Source organism: Myotis lucifugus, unplaced genomic scaffold, assembly GCF_000147115.1.
Source record: "Myotis lucifugus unplaced genomic scaffold, Myoluc2.0 scaffold_72, whole genome shotgun sequence".
NCBI classification, from domain to species: Eukaryota; Metazoa; Chordata; class Mammalia; order Chiroptera; family Vespertilionidae; genus Myotis; species Myotis lucifugus.
Window position 1 is genome coordinate 132,391 of NW_005871120.1, and position 23,861 is coordinate 156,251.

Genomic DNA, 23,861 nt, shown 5'->3' on the forward strand with positions numbered 1-23,861 from the left:
GAGAAGTGGCCTGTGAAAGACTGGGGCGGGGGCGGGGGAGTGCTGCTATGTGGGCATCCAGTTGTCGGGTCTCCAGGTGCAGCAAAAGCCTGAAATCCAGACATTCCAACATGTGAAATCAGACTTTTAGATGCTCGCAGCTAATCCAGGTATGGTTTAACCGTGGGCCAAGCAAACTTGGCTGTGTGGGCTTTGCTCTGCGGGCCTCCAGTTTGAGACTTCCCGGCCTGGGGTTTATGTTGCTTTTCCACATTGCTGACTCACAGGCATTTCCCCTACCGGTCGCCTCTGAAAGCATGTTCTTTTCAATTTCCATCAAGTGGACGTGCCATCATTTGCATACTCATTCTTCTACCCCTGGCTTTACAGAAGGGTTCCAGGGATTCTTAAAAGAGCACCAATCCACCCAATGCCATCCCTCCACATTCCTGGCAGCCTCTGCGAAAAGCAAACTCACCTCTTCTTTGGGAGCTGAATTTTTGCAATGTAGCTGAGACAGTAGTTGATTAAGTCTTGGATTAGGGCCTCACCCAAGTGACCTTGGATACTCTAGGATAAAGAAGACACTGGAATTACTTCATCAGTGGGAGGCACTTTTAAAATGATCGTCAGCCACTGTCAGTCAGGGTCACCCGGCTGATGTGGCAGCGAGGATGACGCCTCCACCACCTTTTCCCTTCTTTCCCTTTGTTCTCTGGTTGAGACCCTAAGGCAGTGATGGCGAACCTATGACATGCGTGTCAGAGGTGACACGCGAACTCATTTTTGTGGTTGATTTTTCTTTGTTAAATGGCATTTAAATATATAAAATAAATATCAAAAATGTAAATCTTTGTTTTACTATGGTTGCAAATATCAAAAAATTTCTATATGTGATACGGCACCAGAGTTAAGTTAGGGTTTTTCAAAATGCTGACACGCTGAGCTCAAAAGATTCGCCATCACTGCTCTAAGGCAAACCGGAAAGGGCTCAGTCAAAAGCATGTTTTGCTTCCTTAGTCAAGATTTCTGTATTCATTATCTTTCAAATGCTTCATGGAAGGCTCACAGAGTTTATTGGTGCTGCTTTTATTCAATCAAAATACACAAAATATATTTGTTCCACTGTGGCTTTCTCAGATATCGTATTTGAACAGAATGATCTTAATATTGACAAGAGTATTAAGTACATAGAACTTCTTAATACGCTTGTAGTGAGGGCGTTTGACTCAGCCTCTGCTATCACAACAGAAATATTAGATTAAGTATCCTTAAAAAACAATTATAAAAATATAGATAACAATTTGGAATATGTAACAGTTCCATGATTCAACATTCCAAATGTAAAAATATACAGGGCGAAGATTCATTCCCACCCTGTTCCTCATCCCCAGAGGTGGCCGTGTCAAATACCTTTTTGGAAAACATTTCACTAGTAGTAGACAGCGGTTCAGTAGTTGGATACTCAAGAACCCACCTGTTTACACAAGAATTTCCCATCTTTGTACGCCACCAAGCCATTTTCTGGAAACACATAATCATACTTTTCAACCACTGCAACCAAAACAAAAGAAAACTCAGAATGCAATGAATGGGAACTTGTGTTTCTATGTCTTGATCAACACGTATACCAATAAAACTGCTGAACTCCAGTGCGGGCTCTGAAAGAACACCTCATCTTCACAGACTGGGAGAGTGAGAAAAAGCTCCATTAAGTTTATTTTTTTTAAGGCTCTTCATTACATATTTAAAATATGATCACTAGGCTGGAGATGGGAGACTTGGTGACGGGCCATGTCATGCCTCTGCCTTCAGCCTGCCTGTCTGTAAAGGAAGATGGAAGCCAACGATGGCTCCCAAACCTCCTGGGAATTAGCATCACCAACACGATGAAACTGTGGGGACTTCTAGGCTCTGCTTTCTGAATCAGACTCTGCCGGGGCCAGGCTAAAAATCAGATTTAAAAAAGCTCTTTAGGTGGTTCTTATATGTAGTCAGATTTGGAGACTCTACACACCCAAATCGAAATGAATTCTCCAACGTTAAGTGCTGTTAAAATGCGGATTCCCAGGCTCAGTGCTGGGGGTATTTTAATGAACTCCCCAGGTGATTTTGACACAGGTGGGTCCTAACTTCCTTTTGGCTTGTCAATGTTTTGATTCTGTTGTTTTGACTCACTGAAAAGTATGGACACTGTCCTACACTGACACAACACCCCTGAGCCTGTGGGTAAATATATGACTAGAGGCAGAAAGGGCAATCGGGACCAGGTAGCACAGTTTCCAGGCTTAATGTGCTTACTATGTTGTTTAGTTTCTAAGCAGAGCACCTAGAAGGAAAATTAAGGTAAAGGGAACAGAGAGTTTAAAAGGAATACAGAGATTGCTCTCTATTGGTCCAGGAAACACAGCCTGCTCAGGTTTGGACGGTAGGTATTACATCTAGAACAGTGGTTCTCAGCTGGAGGTGACTTTGTCTCTAGAGGACATTTGGGAATGTCTGGGGACATTTAGATTGTTACACTGGGGGTGAGGGTGCTACTGGCATCAAGTGGGCAGAGCCAGGGACCCTGCTAAACATCTGCAGTGCACAGTCCACGACAGAGAATTGTCTGGGCCAAATCATAGCAGATTAGATACATTAGAATGTAGCTTTAGTTAGTTATGAAATTAGCTCTTCTTAAGAGTTATAGCTGCACTGGAATGTATTCATGTCCTGGGGCCTGTAGCCTGCCTGTAAAGCAAGTTGCAAAATGTATATATGTCTCCTTAAGATAACAGAGAAGGGCCCTGGCTGGGAGGCTCAGTTGATTGGAATGTCATCCCGTAAACCAAAAGATTGCGGGTTCAATTCCTGGTCAGGACACATGCCTAGGTTTTGAGTCTGATCCCAGTCAGGGCATGTACGGGAGGCAACCAATCGATGTTTCTCTCTCACATTCATGTTTCTCTCTCTCTCTCTCTTTCTCCATTCATCTCTCTAAAATCAATTAAATAAAAGATAACAGAAGAATATAACCTGTTAAGCATGAAATGTACAGCTCTGTTCTTTTCTTTCTGCTCTTAAGATCATGTCACTGACTCACAACCCCAAGATGTCTTACAGACCTCCCCTGTTCAAGACCCGGACAGGATGCCACCAGGACAGGATGCCAGTCAGAGTGCTGAAGCTTGCGTAGGCACTGACCATCGACACAGCCCACAACCCTGGACTCTTTACTCACGATTACTCATGATTTCTGCTCTATAAAACCTCTTGTCTGTAAACCATCGGGAATTCAGATTTTCCAGCACAAGCTGCCTGGTCCCCCTGTGTAGTGCTATACAATAAACACCAATTTCTTTCCCTGCACCCGCGTCAGAGTAATTGGCTATATCTGCAGTGCTGAGTGGATGGAACTCCGCTTGGTTATAAAAACGTCAACAGTGATGAAAAGAATGATCAATTCATCTACCTTTCCACCCACTCTTTCTTATAGGCCAGGCACCCGGGAGGCCTTGGGGCTACGAGATGAATAATCCACAGCCCTAGTCTTCAAGACAAATTTAAAACCAGACAGTTTCCAAAAATCAGGGAGTGCTACAGCAGCAGGCCGGGCATTAGAAGCTCTTGGGTAGCTGCTAAAATACTTCTCCCCAGTAGACTTACTGAGTCACTGGAAGTGAAAGCCCATGAGAATCGCCAGCTTCCTGGGGTCCTGTGCTGGGGATTATGGTTCAGTAGGTGGGGGAGGAGTCTGGCTGACTCATGACTAAGGGAACTCTGGGGAACACTGAGTTAGGGCAACAGAGAGGAAGCCCCTAGACCCAGAGGGCACCTCACAGCTGGGTGAGGACAGTCAGGAGACAGGGCCTGAGCTGAGGCTACAGGGCAGTGGATGGGACAAGAAGTATGACAGGCAAAGACTCAGATGAATCTACCCATGAATTTGCATACCAAGTGTTCCATCAGCAACTCCAGAAATTTATTTACAGGATGAAAAACGGGAAAACAAAGACAGAGAGCATGTTCCCCCAACAAGGAATCAGGGATGAGGGTTCAGGGCTAGTTATGATACTCCATGGCTACGGGTTTCAATATTGTCATAAGAAGTTACTCTTTTATCAAAAATGTAATTAGCAATGTATAACTCACCATCATTTCCCAGCTGCTCCTGCACTTTCTCAAAGTCCGAGCCGCCTACCACTCCGATTTTGACCTTCTGCCTCAATTTTTGTAGAAAGTCATCCATTTCTTTGGTAATTTTCTGCATTTCACAAAGGAAAATACAATTTATGAGCCATAAAGTAATCAGGAGACTAAAATTGAAAGAATAATAGAATCTTTACTTGCATACATGCCAATTTCATTTCTAGGTCCGTAGACAAGTCCAAATATTTCATCTATAATTTGGAGACATCAACTTTTTACCAGAAAAAACTTGTTAAATTTTACTCATTTTTACCTCATTTAAAACACACAATATATTAACAGCTGTGTGTACTGTTCAGTTATTTTCTATGCATTTATATACTTGGCTACATGCATATACATATATAAGTAGGTCTCATTTTTTAAAACACAAGTGGACTCAATCTAAGTCTTTTGCAGTGACGTGTGTTTTCATGTGGTGCTCATTCCATGCCACACACAGATCCAGTACTTCCTTTCAAATGCTATATTTATGGATTTAAGTTGTTGACTAAAACAAAATAACATAATCAGATTATAGAGGAAGTTTAGATTTGGTTTATTATAATTATACAAAAAAAACCCTAAAAGATAACTAGATTTTTTTAGTCTTTCCTACAAGAAATGCTCCTATCTATAAACAGGTTTCAATGGTAATAGTTTATACTTGTTAAATCCCAAACTGTGCTAGTTCAAGAGAAATTATAAACTAAGATGAAAAGATCCCTGTATTAACACAAATCATAATGAATTTTAAAAAGTCTGATATCACCTGGCCAGTGTGGCTAAGTGGTTGAGTGTCGACCTATGAACCAGGAAATCACAGTTCAATATTCGGTTAGGGTACGTGCACGGAGTGCGGGCTCGATCTCCAGCAAGGGGTGTGCAGGAGGCAGCCTATTAATGATTCTCTCTCATCATTGCTGTTTCTCTCTCTCCTTTTCTGAAATCAATAAAAACACATTTTTTAAAAACAGTCTTATATCATTACTTTTAGTAATCTTAATTGTACATGTATGAGGCAGGATAGTAAGAAGCTAGGGAAATTCCTTGCCAAGTGGAATAAGGGAAACTGAGACAAAATAATTAAACAAGGCCAACTGATTTGATCAATGAATCACAAGGTTTTATCTTCTCTAACCAAGGATACTTAAGAACAAATGGGTTACACATTCCAGACTGTCCTGGGGGGCAGACTGGCCTCAGTCCTGGTCCCTCTTCTATGACATTTTTTAAAAATGAAAATAACCTGGAAATAACCTTGACCCCTTTATACCACATTTTGATGAATCAACATATTGAAGGACACATCTGGGAAACTAATGAATATTCTGTTAAGACCCTCCCCTAAAGATTCCCATCCAGCAAAAGAAAGATAAAAAGTCTCAAGACCAGGGACCCACGGTGCACTCTCTCTACCGCATGCCCATGCCTTTCTCCCTTAGGCATGTATCTCTGCTCTCTTCTGAACTCTAAGGGTGCCCACAAGACTGCAACTAGGGGAGCTGTGGGCAGCAGCAGCTCATCGCAGGCTCACCCCCTGAACCTGTGTCCAGGCCCCATTTTCTCTGACTTCCCAGTGAGCTAACAGCAGCCCCACCTTGACTCCCTTCTGTTGCTGTGACTTTTACTTCTTAGTGAGTTCCTGCAGCCCAGCGTGGCCCACTTCTTTCCTAGAACATTTCTAAAAGCCAAAGCAGCCTTCTCTTCTGTTGCCTCTTCTATCCTAAGCCCTTCCTGTTTCACTGTCCCAGATTTAATAAACATACTCTCAAAATCACTTGGATGCATTTGTTAAATCTTTCCTGCATGAAGTCAAGAAACCACACACGACTGGCCACCCCAGGCAGACCCACTCCAGACCCAGTCCTGTCCGGTAACACTTACATGGAATATCTTTCAAACATAGTTACCAGAAATTAAAAACAAACCACTTAAGTCAACTTCAGTATATAAACATTTAGAGCTAAATCCTCTTTTTCTTAAAACAATTTTTTTATAGTACATACATATGATTAATCAAACAGAATTGTACAGAAGGGCTTAAATGAAGTGCAATCTTTTTTCCATCTTCCTGTGGAATCTTGACCTAGCAGACAAAAATCTAGAACTGCAATAGCAGCATCGATGAGTCGATGACCATGAAAGGAGTTCCTGAGGCCCCCAAGTGGATTGCTCAGTCTTGACGTCAGAATGGGAGGAAGTGGGGAAGACTCTGATTGCAAAATATTAAACATGCAATATTAATAATAACAGCAGCATCAATACTTCCATCTTCAAACAGAAGCCTTGTACACATTGATGAGCTAAATGGTATTGTGGTCAGCAGTCAGACCTGTTCTGCAATGTGAATGGGTTGTAAAAGGTGCCTTTTCACTTCCAAGTGGCAGCCAATATTTTTTACCAGGAAATAAGATAAAGCTGCTTGTGACCACAACAGAGCATCTAAACCACATCCCACTGAAGGACAGATCTTTAAAAAAATGTTTACACACACACACACACACACACACACACACACACACATATCACACACACATATCCTATCTAATAAAGAGGAAATATGCTAATTGACCCTCACATCATCACAAAGATGGTGGCGCCCACAGCCAATAGAGGGAATATGCTAATTGACTGCCTCACCCTCAAAGAGGGCGGCACCCACAGCCAATAAGGTGGGAATATGCTAATTGACTGCCCTGCCCTCAAAGATGGTGGTCCCCACAGCCAATAAGGAGGGATATGCTAATTGACTGCCATGCCCTCAAAGATGGTGGCACCCAGTCCCCTCAGCCCTGTTGGAGCAGCAGGTGTGGCAAGGCCCCACCCACTCCCAGGCGGACCCGGCCACTCCATGCGCCTGCCTCTGGAGTCCCCCAGTCCCCTCAGCCCCCAGCCACCCGGGGCCAGCCCAAGGCAAAGGCAAGCCTCGGATGTTGGCTGCCCAGCCGCCTAAGGCCATCGCCTTCCCCTGATCGCTGGGTCGCCTCTCACCCCTGAGGGCTCCCGGACTGTGAGAGGGGGCAGGCTGGGCTGAGGGACCCCCTCCACTGCATGAATTTTCATGCACTGGGCCTCTAGTCTTATGTAATAAAAGGCTATTATGCAAACTGACTGAATGGCAGAACGACCAGTCGCTATGATGCACACTGATCACCAGGGGGCAGACACTCAACGCAGGAGCTGCACCCTCGTGGTCAGTGCACTCCCACAGGAGGAGCACCACTCAGCCAGAAGCAGGGCTCACGGCTGGCGAGCGCAGTGGCAGTGGTGGGAGCCTCTCCTGCCTCTGCATCAGCGCTAAGGACCCCTCGGGGGATGTCCGACTGCCAGCTTAGGCCCGCTTCCTGTGGGGAGTGGGCCTAAGCTGGCAGTTGGCCATCCCTTGAGGGGTCCTGAACTGTGAGAGGGTGCAGGCCAGGCTGAGGGATGCCCTACCCCCAATGCACGAATGTTGTGCACCAGGCCTCTAGTGTGTGTGTGTGTGTGTGTGTGTGTGTGTGTCTGTATATTTAAATATATTTTTATCGATTTCAGAGAGAAAGAGAGGATAGAAATATCAATGATGAGAGAGAATCATTGATTGGCTGCCTCCTGCACACCACTGGGGATTGAGCCCGCAACCAGGCATGTGCCCCTTACTGGAATTGAACCCAGGACCCTTCAGTCCTCAGGCCAACACTCTATCCACTGAGCCAAACCATGTAGGGCAGGACAGATCTTTAGAGCAAAATTATTGTGATGTTACCAAATAACGCTGTGTTGCTAATTACGAGGAACTCTTTATCCATCACCCTAGACAAAATAAAACACAGAACAAGATCCAAAAGCTTGAAATTAAGGTGGAAAAATGTTAAAAACTCACCTTCTGGGGAAAAAAGACTCTTTTGGGACAATTAAGGAAAAGTGAATGGAACAGAAGTGTCGACAAAATGGGAACCATGGGCCACAATGAGCCATTGCCTGTTTTTCTGGAAGGTCTGACTGGAACAGCTATGTCAGCGTCCACCCATTTGTGTAGTGTCTGTGGCAACAACAAGAGTTGAGTAGTTGTGACAGAGACCACATGGCCTGCACAAAGCCTCAACTATTTATTTATTTATTTATTTATTTGTTTATTAAGCCGCAACTATTTACTACCTGGCCTTTTACAAAAGAAGTTTGCCAACCCTTGGACTAGGGCAGGGGTGGGGAACGTCTGGCCCTCGAACCATATAAGGCCCTTGAAATCATTTGGTCTGGCCCTGCCAAGGCATTAGGGGTGAGTTAATCAAATGTTTGACCAAATATAGCAGGCTAATTTTTAAGTTGATAAATTTTGTATGGTCCGCAAATGATGTTATAAATATCTAAATGGACCTTAGCAGACAAAAGGTTCCCCACCCCTGGACTAAGCACTACTAGGGAATTGGTGAGTTTTCTTAGGTGTGATGATGATACTGTGGTTACGATAGATGTTCTGTCCTCTAGAGATGCAAGCTCAAATTTTAGGGGTGAAGTATGATTACTGCAGCCTAGGAAATGGTGCAGCAAAAATTAAAAAATAAAAGAAAATGAAGTTAATGTCAATTATTGTTGAAATTAAGTGGCGGGGATTTGGCTGTTCTGTGTACTACTTTTCCAGTGGTTCAGTATATTTTAAATTTCTCATGACAGAAAGTTGGAGAACAATTCACCCAAATTTAAGCCCCCCTTCTTTTGCAGGCTTTTGTTCTAAGTCTCAACTATTTTTATTTTTTAATTAAACATATTTTTATTGATTTCAGAGAGGAAGGGAGAGGGAGATAGAAACATCAATGATGAAAGAATCATTGATCGGTCGCCTCCTGCACACCCCACACTGGGAATCGAGCCCGTAATCCGGACATATGCCCTAACCAGGAATCAAACCTTGACTTCCTGGTTCATAGGTTGATGCTCAACCCTGGCCGGGCAAATCTCAACTGTTTTTAGATGAAATGGCATTTCTTAGGAAAGTACTCAGTACAACAAATTCTACTAAAACAGTGAAATGTGCAAAGCTCTGGACTCCATTCTAACTAGAGTTTACCTGTTTAAATCATATCCTGTTTCAGCAGCTCCAAGAAAAGATAACCCATTCTTCTACTTCCTTGTGCTTATCAACATGTGAATGCATTTATTGAGGAAGGAAAAAGTTGGATAATGAATAGATCTGTTACGAAAAATTTCTTATTTTTAGCTCGAGTACCCAGCACATAGAAACAATTATTTTTTAAATGACAATTTTTTTGAGGATTAAACTGATTTATGTTCACTGCAAAGAATATCATGCTTCCAATGTGGGTTGCCTGGTTGCCATTTCATACTTTACGCTTATATAACCTGATTCCTTCTGAGAATCAAAAGCACTTTCCCGAATGGCACGTCGCTTCTACCTTAGAAAAATGGCAGAAAATGGTAAACTTAGTAAATACAATGCTCTGAAGCTCAGAGACTGGTACCAGATCTGCTGTGTGAAATCAAGACAATCTCTTTTTTTGTATTAAAATTTTTATTTTTCAATTACAATTCACATTCAATATTGTATATACATTAGTTTCAGGTGTCCAGCACAGTGCTTAGTCATTCATATAATTTATGATGTCATTCCTCCAACAAGTTTCATTCAATCATGTGGTACCAGTCATAGTTATTACAATATTATTATATTATTAATAACAACTATTATTCCTGAAGCTGTACTTTACATTTCTCTGACTATCCTGTCACTATAATCACTTCACCGTTTTCACCATCAAGATGATCTTGAGTCTTGGTTTCCTTATATTTAAAAGGATAGTAGCCCTGGCCAGTGTGGCTCCATTGGCTGAGTGTTGTCTCGTGTACTGAAAGGATGCTGTTCGATTCCCAGTCGGGGCACATGCCCAGGTTGTGGGCTTGATCCAATGTCGGGGGTTTATGCAGAAGGCAGCTGATCGATGTTTCTCTCTCTCCCCTCGTCCCTTCCTCTCTCTCTCTCTCTCTAAAAAAAAAAAAATCAATAGAAACATTAAAGAATAGTAACAACTATTCTATTTAGGATAAAGGTTGAGAGCATGCAAATATAGTGTGTAAAAAGGCTTAGGATGTAAACCCTAGACCCGTGGTCGGCAAACGGCAGCTCGTGAGCCACATGTGGCTCTTTGGCCCCTTGAGCGTGGCTCTTCCACAAAATACCACGTGCAGGCGCGCACGTACAGTGCGATTGAAACTTCGTGGCCTATGCGCAGAAGTCGGTATTTTGTAGAAGAGCCGGTATTTTGTGGAAAAGCCACGCTCAAGGGGCCAAAGAGCCGCATGTGGCTCGAGAGCCGCGGTTTGCCGAGCCGCAGTTTGCCGACCACTGCAGACAATTACAGCCAATGGACCCCACTGAGCAGCTGTGTGTTTTTGTAATAAAGTTTTACTGGAACACGAGCCACGCTGTGTCTACATATGGTCTATGGCTGCTTCTGCATTAAAGTGGAGTAGTTACTACAAACCATATGGTCGGCGAAGACAAGAGTATTTGCTCTCAGACTCTTGACAAACAATGAGTGGCTAACCTCGCTCTAGACCACTAGGGGCTTTTAACAACCCACAAGTGCGGGCCAATCTCTGATCTCAGAGTCCAAAGGGGCCTCTGGAGAACCTGCAGTTGGGTGTCTTCACTAGGCACAGGGAACATGGGGCTCGGAAAGGTAGAACGACATGTGTGAGGCCACACACACTTGATGTGGAATTCTGAAGCCACCACTGCTACCACCTGGCCAAAATCAGCGACAGAACTTGGAGACAGGGAGGCCATCTGGGCCTCAAGTGGATCGGCTGGTGCTGGGTGATCCGTTTGCAGGAGGAGGAGGAGGAGGTCAGAGGGAGCTGCATCACAAACGTGGATCCTAACTGAAACCTGTCTGTGCCCGCAGCAGCAAAATCTGCAAGTGCGAGGCAAGTCCAGGGAGGCTCGCAACAGGCAGCCTGTAACAATCTAGGTCTCTCCCTCTCTTTTTAAAAAAATATATATTTTTTAAAATATATTTTATTGATTTCCTACAGAGAGGAGGGGAGAGGGACAGGAAGTCAGAAACATCGATGAGAGAGAAACATCGATCAGCTGCCTCCTGCACGCCCCCCACTGGGGATGTGCCCGCAACCAAGGCACATGCCCTTGACCGGAATCGAACCCGGGACCCTTGAGTCCGCAGGCTGACGCTCCATCCACTGAGCCAAACCAGTCAGGGCTAAAAAAATATTTTTATTGATTTCAGAGAGGAAGGGAAAGGGAGAGAGCAAAACATCAAGGATGAGAGAGAATCATTGATCGGCTGCCTCCTTCACAACCCCAGCCACCCACCCACAACCCGGGATGGAGCCTGAAATCCAGGCGTGTGCCCTGACCGGAAATCCAACTGTGACCTCTAGGTTCATAGGCCGACGCGCAACCACTGCGCCACACCGGCCGGGCCCATCTAGGGCTCTTTGATCACCCAAGACCCACTGCAGGGGCTGGAGAAGAGGGTGATGGTGCTGGCTGACATTTACGGACTATTACTGAACAGAGCTTACTGTAAGCCAAGATACTTTCATGAACTTATTTGATTTCATTCGACCCTCACAAACCCTATGGCGCAGGTAAGTCCCCATTGAACACACAGATGCTGAGGCTCCGAGGCTAAAGGCACAGGTGTCAGGAGGAGAAGCGGAGACTCTGCTCGGTCCGTTCGGCCGAGGAACCTGTTTTCCACATCAGGGTGCGGGGCACGTCCCACGGATGATAGAATGAGGAGGCACATCGCTGTCAGGGGCAGCGCGGTGGTCCAAACCGAGGGCTTACGGCGCGTCCAGAACTGCATTTCCCACCCGAAGACAAGTTTCTCCCTCTCAGGAGTTTTCCGGCCCATCCCCTACCTCCAGCAGGTGGGCGGTCCTCCGCCGCCCCTCGGTGCGCACCCTGGGTGGTCGCTGGCCCCGTCCGGGGACCGCGGGAGACCCTGCACCCGCCGCCTCCAGCCCGCAGGGCGCCGCCTACCTGCCGCGGGGCCGTCAGGGTCCCGTCCACGTCGAAGAGGCAGAGCGCGGGGCCCGGCGCAGCCATGTCTCCGGATCCCAGGACGCAGTTGACGTGGAGCGTCAGCACCTGGAGCTCGGCACCGGGCTTCCGGGCCCAGCCTCCGTGCTGCAGGGCACGCCGGGAGGAGGAGAATCCACTCCCACCAGGCCCGGGCTGGCGTCTGCGGTTCCATCCGGACTACAGATCCCAGAATGCAATGTTCCGCACACAGGCCCCTTCCGGCCGAGCATGCGCCTTTAGGGATCCGGCTGCAGGTGCGATCCGGAGGCTCCGGCGGGCCATGGTAAGGACGCGGAAGCTGGGGACTGAGGGAGGTGATGTGCTTTTGGGGTCCAGGTCAGGCCTGTGATTCGCAGGGTGCGCGGGAGAGACCTTAGCGTGGGTTACACAGCGTGGGTTACGCGTTGTTATTCCCCGGCTTCCTCTGCGCCCAGGCCACGTGCGTCACCAGCGACACTCAAACTCACTGAGCACTCGCCCTGCATCAAGTCCAGCCAGTGCTCTGGAGGGCTTTAAAACCACGTCTCAGTCAGTATATTCTGAATCCCCATTTGGAAGATGAGGAAACGGAGGCCCAGAGAGGTGGAGCAACTTGCCCCAGGATCCACAGCTGGCGGCTTTAGGAGTCAGCATTGGAACCCAGATCTGGTTGCAGAACCGAACGCATCTTTCAGTGCACTACCCAAGGGCTGGAACGGTGCGCCTGATAGGATCCCTGTGCTTCTGCTCGGCGCCTTCATCCCTTCTCCTCCTCCACTCTCTCCCTCCCACTAACTAGGCGAAGAAAACACGCCCCCTTTAGCACCAGGTGATGCTTAACCTGATAGAGACTCTGAAAGTTATTGTGCTAAATATCTAACGGATTTGTTCTCCACTAGGAGAGTGATTGTTTAGTTTCCTGCTTGGGGAGATGTTCAGCCAGCCTTAGGGATCCAGTGCCCAGCCCACAGCTGGCTCTCCCTGGGTCCTTGTTAACTGAATGAAGACTGTGTCTCGTTCCTGTAACTTGACCTGCCTGGAGGAAAGAGGACCCGTGTGAGAGTCAGACGCTGCCCTGCTCACTGGCTGTGTGTCTTTGGGTGAATTTCTTACCTTCTCTGGGTTTAGTTTCCTCAGTGGTAAAGAGGTTCCTATTTCACACAGCTTTTGTGAGATCACAGGAGGTAAAGCACCTGGCTTTCCCTTCCCCTCCATCATGATAATGGCAACCTCACAAGATTGGCGGGAGACTCCATGTAAATGCTTTGCAGGTGTTCACTGTGTGCTGAGCAATTGGCTGAGTTCTTTGAGAGAAATGGTCTCTTGTCTCCCTTCCAGGCTGCCCTCCTCCGAGCTGTGTCGCGGTTGCCAGGGCCGGCTGTGTGGAGAAAGGCCTCTCTACGGGCTGCAGTGCTGCAATGGGCAGGATTTTAGGAGGTGGGTGGGGAGCAGGTCACCCACCTCGAAGGAGAAACCACCAGGCACAGAGACAGAGAAATTCCAGATGATCTACCGGTTCGATGCCATCAGAGCCTTTGGGTACGTGTCTAAGCTGAAGGTGGCACAGACAGCCCTGACGGTGCTGGCCCTGCCGCCTGGCTTTTACTGGTACTCCCAGGGCCTCCTGACTTTCGACAACCTGTGTCTCATGGGTGGGATCGCTGGCTTCGCCCTGGCCATGCTGTACTGGATGAGCTATTTCTTCCGGAGGCTGGTGGGCATCCTGTACGTGAACGAGTCAGGCACCATGCTGCGGGTGGCCCACCTGACCTTCTGGGGCTGGCGGCAGGACACCTACTGCCCGGTGGCCGAAGTGATACCTATGACAGAAACCCAGGACCGGCCCCAGGAGATTTTCGTGCGGATCCAGCAGTACAGTGGGAAGCAGACCTTCTACCTCACCCTGCGCTATGGACGCATCCTGGACAGAGCGCGTTTCACACAGGTGTTTGGGATGCTGGACACGCTCAAGTGAACGGTTGACGGCTGGGCTCCTGAGTTGCCCTGGGCCACCTGGATCTCCGACCGAAGGCTGAGCATGTGGGTGAGGCTAAAGAAGGGGATCTGACAGCTGGAGACTTTGCCAGGCCCCCTGGGAAGCTTGACTGTTGGGATGAAGAAATTCATGAGGCGGATGCTAATAACCCAGCTTAGGAAAGAGGCCTTAGTGCAAATTCTTACCACACTTGTGCATGACATTCAGTTGGATAATGGCCAGAAGAGTCTGTTAAGAGCCAGTTCTTGGAAGAAGCTCTGCCCAGTTCACTCTACACACAGTGCTGTGAATTGGGGAGATGGTGTGGCAGGGGGAACACTGGATTTGGGGTCAGAAGACTTAACTCCCTGTCCTGGGTCAGGTAACTGAGTCTCTCTGGGCCTTGTTTTTCACATTTGTAACATGGAAAATCCTGCCTGTCTCATTGGGTGGGTGTGAGAATAAACAATAAATGTCAACTACGTTGCAAACTCAACAGGCAAGAGCAAACATTAAGTGTTAGTTCAGAGGTGATGGCTTGGTGGTCCCAGCAGCAGATGGGACTGGGGTGAAGCCTTGATGTGGGTCATTTTGTTCTGCCGGGTGGTAACTGCACACCTGGGGTGGGAGTGTCATCCAAGCAAGCACAGCACACCTGCCAACACTCTTCCCTACCCAGAGGGCTAGGCTCTCACCTCAGATGCCTCTGTGGACTTCTTGTTCCTGGGCCAATTTTTTGCCTGAAAAATAAGTTCCCTGTGCAGGATCACCTGGAGAGATTTTTAAAGATATTGTTACCCAGGCCCATGACCAGGCCCATGACCAGGTCCCCCAGGTGGTTCTCATGCAGCCTGGGTTGACAGTCACTGCCTGGGGTCCCACCACACTGGGAGGTGAGAGCCCGGATTCTCACCAGCCTGGGCATGAAAGAACTTTCACTTCGGTGCCTGGTCCGCTCACACAGTACCAGCAGAGGGCACACAGAGCAAAAGCATTACCCTTGCCTTTACTCCTGACCTAAAACCACAGATCACGTGACAATGGGAATTGGGTTAGGACTTCTACTACACCTGTAGGGCAGCACCTAGGAGCTGTCCAAGAAAACCCCAAATCACCATCAACTAAGACAGCAAAACTCACCTGTGCTCAACCCTTGTAGGTTCTGGTAGAAGCTGGATACATGCATTTTTATGCTTCCCAGGTAATTCCAAGGCACCCCACGTTCTGAAAATTATTGTATGGGGTTTACCCTTCTCCAAAACTGTGCAGCAGCCCTAACTGGTTTGGCTCAGTGGATAGAGCATCAGCCTGCGGACTGAAAGGTCCCAGGTTTGATTCTGGTCAAGGGCATGTACCTTGGTTGCGGGCACATCCCCAGTAGGGAGTGTGCAGGAGGCAGCTGATCGATGTTTCTCACTCTCTATCCCTCTCCCTCTCCCTTCCTCTCTGTAAAAAAAAAAAAAATCAATAAAATATATTTTAAAAACAACAACAACAAAAAACCTGTGCAGCAGCTTCTCAGAAAAGGGAAGTGGGCTTTAGATTCAGGTGGTGGCTATACTGGTGATTACCCTCTTTGACAATAATTCCAAAATAGTAATCTAATAGAAATACCCGCTGAAACTGGTTTGGCTCAGTGGATAGAGCATCGGCCTGTGGACTGAAAGGTCCCAGGTTCGATTCCAGTCAAGGGCATGTACCTGAGTTGCGGGCACATCCCCAGTAGGAGATGTGCAGGAGGCAGCTGATCGATGTTTCTCTCTCTGATGTTTCTAACTATCTCTCTCCCTTCCTCTCTGTAAAAAATCAATAAAAATATATTTAAAAAAAAAAAAAAGAACCAAGCATACGTATGAGGATGTTCACTGAATGTTTCTAATAGCAAAACAGACAAAACCATAGCACCAGCAAAAACTGGAAGTAAGGTAAATTTCCATTAGTAGGCAACAAGGTTAAATAAATGTTGGTAAACTGTAATTGAAAAATAAAATTAAAAAAAAAAGTTGGTAGATCTATACTATGGGATGTTACATGGTCCTTCAAAGGAGTGAGGTGGAGCCCTGGTCTGTTGTGGCTTGGTTGGAGCGTCACCTGTACACCAAAAGGTGGGTTTGATTCCCAGTCAGGGCACATACCCAGGTTGGGGGTTCAGTCCCCTGTTGGGGCATGTGTGGGAGGCAACTAATTGATGTTTCTCTCTGCCTTCCTCTAAATTTAAAAAAAAGTGAGGTTGAACTACTAGTATATCTGCTGATGTGGAAAGGTAACCATGGGGTAGCATTACATGGAAAAAATAAGTCACAGAACAATGTAGTTTTATGTGGCCATATTTGTGTTAAAAAATGCAAGCATTCCACATTGTTAACAGTGATTACCTCTGGGGAGAGGATAGGGAGTGGGAGGGAGGGGGTGAAACGAAGGAAAGACTTCCACTTTCAACTGTATAACCTACTATTTAAATGTTCCTAATGAGCACGCCATCTGTCTTAATAAAGAAAAAATGCTGTGATAAACACAGTCTTTTCTTCCATCCCTCCTCACGTCAGCTTTCTAGGTAGGAAAGTTTCTCAACCATGAATTCCCACCCTGGACTTGAGGGCTGAGCTGATTGTAGGAAACAGTCACTCATTGACAGTGTCAGTGGGCCGTGCCTGTGTTTGTCCCTCGTAGCCTGGCTTTCCTTCCTGTCAGCTGAGAACCGTGTGGACTTTGTGCCCCTCCATCCAACCCCTGGGCTGTACTAGTATATAATTTAGACGCAGGGAATGGGTGGTCTGTAGCATGTACGTTTTCATATGGTAGTTGCTATGGACTGAGTTGTCCCTAAAATTGATATGTTGAAACCATAACCCCCAGTGTGATGGTGTTCGGAGCTGGGGCCTTTGGGAGGTGACTAGGGCTAGATGAGGTCTTGAGGGTGGGGCCCTCATGATGGGGTTAATGTCCTGATAAGAAGGGGACTAGACTGCACTAAGGAAGGCCATAACCAGGAAGAATGCCTTCAGCAAGAATCTGACCATGGCCCTGGCCGGTTTGGCTCAGTGGATAGGGTGTCGGCCTGCAGACTGAAGGGTCCCAGGTTTGATTTCGGTCAAGGGCACATGCCTGGGTTGCAGGCTCGATCCCCAGTAGGGGGCATGCAGGAGGCAGCCGATCAATGATTCTCTCTCATCATTGATGTTTCTCCCTTTTCCTTCCTCTCTGAAATCAATAAAAATATATTTAAAAAAAGAATCATAAAAAAAAAAGAATCTGAACATGGACCTCCAGCCCCCAGAATGTGAGAAGACAATGTTTGCTGTTTAGGCCATCCAGGTATAGCAGCCGAGCTGACTAAGACAGGGTCCTCCAGACCTGGGTGGGGTCGGCTCTAGCAGGGATGTTCACATTGTGCACAGCTGAGAGCTGTAGTCCAAGAATGAGACCTTGTTGTAGGGCCAGAGGGCCCTCCCTGGCCCATCGTTAAATGACCATGTTTAATGCACCCCCAGAGCAGACCAGGGGTGCTTAGTGCTCACGGGCCAGCCTGCGGTGAATTGCCCAAATAACTAAGTTTGGAACTTTTTTTTGCTGCTTTATGACTTCAGGACTTGAGTCCCCAAATGGAAAGCAAAGTCCCCTTTGACCCCCAGGCAGAGTCCAACTTTTATGGCCTTGTTTGGATCCTGCAGCATTCAACTATAAAATCTTGCCTGATGAGAGTTAACCAAGCAGGGCCGATACCATCTGGCCTTGTTTGTACCAACTCCAGTGACAAAACATCCGTTTTACTTATTAACAGTTGGAATGTATTCCAGGATTTGGTTGAGTTTACCTGTGTTGGGAAGTAGATTTAATATTTACAAATAAGGAACTTAACTCGGACAGGAGTACGTTGTTTGGAGCCCTGTGCACGACACTATTTACAGAGACGAAATGGCGAAAGGAAGTACCATGTATTAAGCACCTACTCTATGCCAGGCGATTATCACACGGTTTTATTTAATCCTCCCAGCAACTGCTCAAGTTGGAGAGCCAGAGAGAGGCAGTAGATTTAGGGTGAAGCGTGTGGCTTTGAAGCAAGACGTCTTGCCTGCTTGAATCCCAGTCCAGGTGCTTTCTAGCTGTGACCTGGGGCCAGTTCCACAGTCTCTCTTTGTGCCTTGGTTTCTTTACTATGAAGCAATGATAATAAAAGCGCTCACTTACCGTAGGGTGGTTGAAGAGACTGGCTTATTACATGAAAAGCACTTAAAATAGCTGTTGGTCCAAGGAAGTGCGCGGTCAGTGTTAGCTGGCATTACGGTTACCAACCTCTACTTGCAGATGAGGCTCTGAGAGGTGAAATGACTTGGTCAAGGTCACCCCCGCTAGAGAGCAGCAGGGTTGGGTCATTCTACTGCCTGTCCTGCCTCCCCAGTGGGGAAGAAGTATAGAAAATAGAAAACAGATAGTATTTGACCTTGAGGTCCTGCCACCTTCCACCCACCTGCCTTAGGGACTGTATTAGGTTTAGGATCTCACACCAGGCTGACCAGTTCAAGTTCATGCTCCAAGGCCGGTGGTCAGAGCAGCTGTGAGAAAGGCCATTGGGTCCTTGGTAGTCCCTATCCTCCACCAATCCCAGGCTGACTGCGTGCGTGTACACACAAACACACATACTTGATTGCACACGTCATCTTTCATACATCTGTGTGTATCCTGGCTCCCAAGCTGTGTGATGTTGGGTAGGCTCCCCTAACCTCTCTGAGCTTCCGTTTCCTCATATTAAAAGTAGGCACATAAATACACAGCTCGTGGGTTTGTTGTGAAAATTATAAAGCCAGAATATGCTTGCACATTGCAGATGTTCAACAAATGATACTTATCACTATGTATTTCGAAAATATACTTAATGGTAGATACTGCCTTCCAAGTCAATTGTTTCATAGACGTGTCAGATGTCCGAGCTGAGGGAAACCTTGGAAATCATGTGGTCCAAGCCATGCAATTTACAGGTGAGAAAAAGAAGGGCGATGGAGGGCCACTGAGACAGCTGGGAGCGGAAGAGAGACAGCCCACCCTCCCTGCCTCCAGGTCAGGACACCAGGAGGGTGAAGATCCAGCTCACAGGTGCTTCCTAAGCCTCCCTCTTGGCCTCCCATCGATTCCAGTCAGTCATCAGCTTAACCCCCAATCGGCCTGGAGAGAATCGGATGTATTTGGTCGGGGGTGGGGGGGGGGGCAAGCATTAGGGTTGTGTGAAAAGCTCTTTAGGGTGACTCTAAAGTGCATCCAGTGTTGAGAGTCACTGTCCTGTGGATTCTGTGCTTCTCTCTCCCCCTCCATCCATCCCATTATTATCCTATTAGACCACCAGGTCCTCTTGATTGTGACAGGGCCCTGGCCAGTCTCCCCACCCTGTCTGTCACGGTGAACACGCAGGAAAGTCTTCCTAAAATGCACGTTGGAATATCCCCCTGCTCCAGACCTGCGTGGAAGGCCCCGCCCCTCAGCACAGCACAGAGGCCCTCTGGTCTGGGCCTTGCCCATTCTCTGGCCTCGTCTCTGGACTGTCCTGCATCCCTCCCTTTGTGATCCGGTGATGCTGCACAACACAGAAGCGCCTCTGCCTCACCCTACCTTTGTGCCTGCAGTGAGCTATTCTCTGGAATGCTTCCTCCTCTGAGTCCTGGAGCAGTTCCTGCTCAGCCTTGAAGAGGAAGCTCAGGAGCCCCGATTCCACCCCAACTTAGGGTCTGTCCTTTGTGCGTGGACAGCATCTAGGGCAGGGGTGGGCAAACTTTTTTACTCGAGGGCCACAATGGGTTCTTAAACTGGACCGGAGGGCCGGAACAAAAGCATGGATGGAGTGTTTGTGTGAACTAATATAAATTCAAAGTAAACATCATTACATAAAAGGGTATGGTCTTTTTTTTTTTTTTTTTTAGTTTTATTCATTTCAAACGGGCCGTAGTTTGCCCACGGCTGATCTAGGGTCTTCCTGTACCCCAGTCCTTACACTGGGTTGCTGTGACCTTTGCCCCACTAGAAGGTGAGCTGAGGGTAAGGACCACACCTTGTCCATCCCTATCGCCTGGTCTGTCCTTGATGGACCCTGACATTAATGGCCTCACAGTGCTTCCCAAATCCAATGCAGACTTATACAGTAGAATGTTCTCTGAGAGGTATATAATAGGTGCTTAGTAAGTACTTGCCAAGCCCTGGCCAGCGTGGTTCATTTGGCTGGAGCGTTGTCCCGTGCACCAGAGGCTCACAAGTTTGATTTCCAGTCAGGGCACATACCCAGGTTTCAATTTCAGTCCCCAGCTGGAGCACATGTGGGAGGCAACTGATCAATGTTTCTCTCTCACATTGATGTGTTTCTCTCCCTCTCTCCCTTAAATCATTTTTTTAAAAAAGTACTTGCCAAATAATTACTTGAAACCATTTCCAAACAAAAAGGCCACATTTACTCTGATGTTTCCATTATAAATATATTTTTTTAAATTTAACAAGACTGATTAACACAGGAAACATTTAATGAATGGAATTGTGCATATGGTCATCAGTTACATTGTGACATGTTAATTTCTTTATCATTTATTGGCACTGTCAACAGAATACTGTAAACAAGATCACTTTGTATGCGCAGGTCGGCGATGCTCCCTAGCTATGGTACCATGAGCTAATAGATAGATAGATAGCTACGTATAGATATACTAAATGTGCACAATTTTGCATGGTTACTGAGTGTCAGTAAAAATTATAAAAAAATGCCCATTTATAATAAAAAGGAGGATGTACTAAGACTTGCTATTACTGGACCTTGTTTTCTGTAAAAGTGACGAGATTTGCTAGGGACACTTACTAAACTCTATGGCACTGATGTAAGATGGACCCTTTCCAGCCCCTCAGCCACAGAAGTCCTTCTCCCTGGGCCCTGCCCTACCTGGAAACCTGTCCACTGCACCCCCACCCTGAGTTTTCACAACCTCCCCCACGTTCCTACCATCTCGGGCTCTGCCGGGAATTCTTTTCCTTGAAATCCTTCCACCCATCTCCCCACCCCCAAAAGCAGATGTCTCCGGAACTCTTTAGGCCCTGAGCCAACAAGAACTCGATAAATGGCTTAAAAAGTTTTATGAGAATAACTTCCCTTGGTAAGAGGTGGATAAGTCTGGAAATGACTTTCTAGATAAAGTGGTTTCATTTTTCTGTCAATGCCCTCTAGGAAGAGAACATAATACTGAAGCCACTCTCTCCACCAAGGAGAGGCAAGTTTCTGACTGTGCCTTAGCTCAAAAACCTTCTGGACTCCGGGAATCTTATTGTAGGTTTGCATCCAGTGCTGAAGTTCTCAGGACAAATCACACTCGTGCCAAAAAATGAATTGTGGTTTGGTATGCATTTTTCTTGTTCAGTAAGGTCTTGAATCCTGGGCTGCTGCCTGTGGAATCTGGATCCCCAGTGAAAGGTGTGGGACTGTGAACTGGTAGGTCTCTGCACATGCTGTTCCCTTTCTGCAACACTGTTCCTTGCCTTGCTTTTTGGTGAACTCCTGCTCACTCTGCAAAACCCTGCTCAAACATTACTTTCTCCTTGAAACCTCTGCTGACCCTTAGACGGACTGGGGCACTCCCTTCAATTTCTAGATGCTCCTCTATATACCTCTGTTACAGCACTTGCCACTCAGCTTTAATTACCGGTTTAAGAGTCTGTTTTCCACTATGGGATGTGAGTCCCCTAAGGGCCGGGACCATGCTTTATTTGTAATCCTAGTAGTTAGAACTGGGCCTGGGACAGAGCAGGTATTTAATGCAAGTTTCATGAATGAATGATTGAATAAACAAATATACAAACGAGTGAAACCTCACAGAGGGGGGTGGGCATACATCTCCATTTAGCCGGCAGCGTAAATGGCCTTAAACACGGCAGAACTCCTTCTTTAAAGCAATGGATTAGCACTAACTGCAAGAATTCGAAGTGAACCGGAACTCACGGGTCTGTCGTGTCTGTAAGACAGTCGCTGACCAAGTCTCCGGATGGTTAGCTATTAGAAGAGCAAAGTGCTGAGAGGAGAACCTGGCTATGCCTGTCTTCCCAAACCATCGGGGACAAGTGGCTTCCTTTGGGACAGAGGATACAAGGCAGACTGTCTCCCTCTCCCCACGAGACCGCCCTTCATTGCTCTAGGACCACCGGGTGCTCTTTATAGGCGCCGGTGAGCTCAGTTCCCAGAATGCCTAGCCTCAGCGGAGTCCCCTGAGCCCCAGCCACAGTGCAGTCAAGCCTTTAGGACCATGTGCCTGGGACTCCACACGTGTCAGGAAAACCCTGGTTTGGAGGGGGAGGGACAAGGACACCGCCTGAACCACAGCCTGTTTCCCTGTGCAGAGCTCTGGCGCCTTGGGTTCATGGTGCTCCCCTCGAGAAGAAACCTACTTGAGCAACGGGCTGCCTGTGTCGCAACTGCCAGTGGAGCAAAGGTGGATGAGCCAAAGCAAGAGAGCCTCCAGGGTGAGGGTCCAAAAGGCAGCCGCCCCCGGGGCCTGGGAGACAGGAGGCAGTGCCTTGCCCCAGGCCCTGGGCTCCGGTTCCTGGAGACTGGCTGGTGCTTCTGCCCTGGCAGCTCATGGGTGTCCCGGGGTGCCCCCTGCTCAGGCTGCAGGTTTGTTTCCTGGGGCCTCGGTTCACATTTAACAGGGGGAAGAGCTTGGGGAAATGAAGGAAGCAAGTAAGGACGGACCATCCAGGATGCCACCCGGGGAGTCGCCAAAGCCCCACCCAGGACAGGAATCCACAGATGCCCTGGGAGGAGTGGCCCAAAGCTGCAGAGGCCGGAAGGCCCCTCCCCACCCCCCTGGCTCAGTCCTCATGTCCCTACAATCCTGCCTTCACATGACTGTCCTGTCCTCCACTGAAGTGTGCCAGCCTCGCTCAGGGCTCCAGGGGTTGGGTGAGGGGCAAGCATGTTTGTTGCACAGGGTGAGGGAGCAGCGTCCTTGATCACAGAATATGGCACTTGAGAGGGACCGGAACCCAGGAGTCCCAGCCACCAGTCCCTGGAGCATCCCCTGACTGGCTTCAAAGACGTTGTTGGGGTCAAGGGTGGGCAAATACATGGCCAGGACCCTCACGGCCCTTCCTAAGACTCTGTCCGGGGCTCAAGCAGAATTTCTGGGCTTAATCCGATGGGCACCCTTGGCTCTGCAGGGAGGAAAACCAAAACCTGTCCCTCCATCCTCTCCCCTCCCCCCAGCCACCAAAACCGTCCCCTCCCACACACCACCCTTCAGCTTATGCATTCACCTCGGATACTTTAAGTGAAAACATGAATTAGGCAAACTAATCAATTTGACAACTGCTGAGATCAGGGCTTTCTCAGAGCATCGTGGAAATGGCTTCTTTACTTGAAGTCGGCTAAGATGTCGCTGAAAATATTGAGGAACAGGTGTGCGTGGTGATCCCTGAAGACCAGAGTGGGACGGAAGCGGATGGATTTGTCACCACAGCCTCCCAACACCACACCTGAAAGAAATGGCAGGAGGTCGGTTAGGAGCTTGGGCTCAGAGTCCCCAGCTGTGAGAGCCAGGAGGGTGCTTGCTTACACACAGGGAACCCCCAAGCCATTCTTTCCATCCGGGCTTCCGTCTACCCTTCCGTCCATGCACTCATCCATCTTTACTCCCTTTCTCTCTTCCTTCATCCATCCCATCCATCCTCCCTCCCTCCCTCCCTCCCTCCCTC

At 47.6% G+C, this 23,861-nt stretch overlaps 4 protein-coding genes across 7 annotated transcripts in view; 2 read left to right on the forward strand and 2 right to left on the reverse strand.

Annotated features, from left to right (window-relative positions):
* The window catches only part of CARHSP1 (calcium regulated heat stable protein 1), a 21,597-nt gene extending 18,267 nt beyond the window's left edge, over nucleotides 1-3,330 (forward strand). For all 3 annotated transcript variants that reach the window (XM_023755204.1, XM_023755206.1, XM_014457240.2), the window contains one exon: nucleotides 3,047-3,330. In XM_023755204.1, the coding sequence (XP_023610972.1) occupies nucleotides 3,047-3,228 (182 nt within the window). In that variant the 3' untranslated portion in view covers nucleotides 3,229-3,330. The remainder of the gene's footprint in view (nucleotides 1-3,046) is intronic.
* PMM2 (phosphomannomutase 2) overlaps nucleotides 1-12,336 on the reverse strand; it is a 23,804-nt gene extending 11,468 nt beyond the window's left edge. Inside the window, exons 1-5 of one of the 2 annotated variants that reach the window (XM_006090378.3) lie at nucleotides 12,158-12,280; nucleotides 9,200-9,265; nucleotides 4,114-4,225; nucleotides 1,457-1,533; nucleotides 458-549 (exon numbers count right to left, since the gene is read on the reverse strand). In XM_006090378.3, coding sequence (XP_006090440.1) covers nucleotides 458-549; nucleotides 1,457-1,533; nucleotides 4,114-4,210 — 266 coding nt within the window. In that variant the 5' untranslated portion in view covers nucleotides 4,211-4,225; nucleotides 9,200-9,265; nucleotides 12,158-12,280. Of the gene's footprint in view, nucleotides 1-457; nucleotides 550-1,456; nucleotides 1,534-4,113; nucleotides 4,226-9,199; nucleotides 9,266-12,157 lie in introns of both variants that reach the window. The other variant, XM_006090377.3, reaches the window with a different exon arrangement.
* Nucleotides 12,337-12,395: 59 nt separating this feature from the next.
* Nucleotides 12,396-14,651, forward strand: TMEM186 (transmembrane protein 186). Its single transcript, XM_006090379.3, is given in 3 exon segments — nucleotides 12,396-12,482; nucleotides 13,517-13,567; nucleotides 13,569-14,651. Coding segments are annotated over 3 exon segments (723 nt in total). The 3' UTR covers nucleotides 14,154-14,651.
* Nucleotides 14,652-23,418: 8,767 nt separating this feature from the next.
* Nucleotides 23,419-23,861, reverse strand: part of ABAT (4-aminobutyrate aminotransferase) — a 37,829-nt gene continuing 37,386 nt past the window's right edge. Inside the window, exon 15 of the mRNA XM_023755211.1 lies at nucleotides 23,419-23,642. Coding sequence (XP_023610979.1) covers nucleotides 23,521-23,642 — 122 coding nt within the window. The 3' untranslated portion in view covers nucleotides 23,419-23,520. The remainder of the gene's footprint in view (nucleotides 23,643-23,861) is intronic.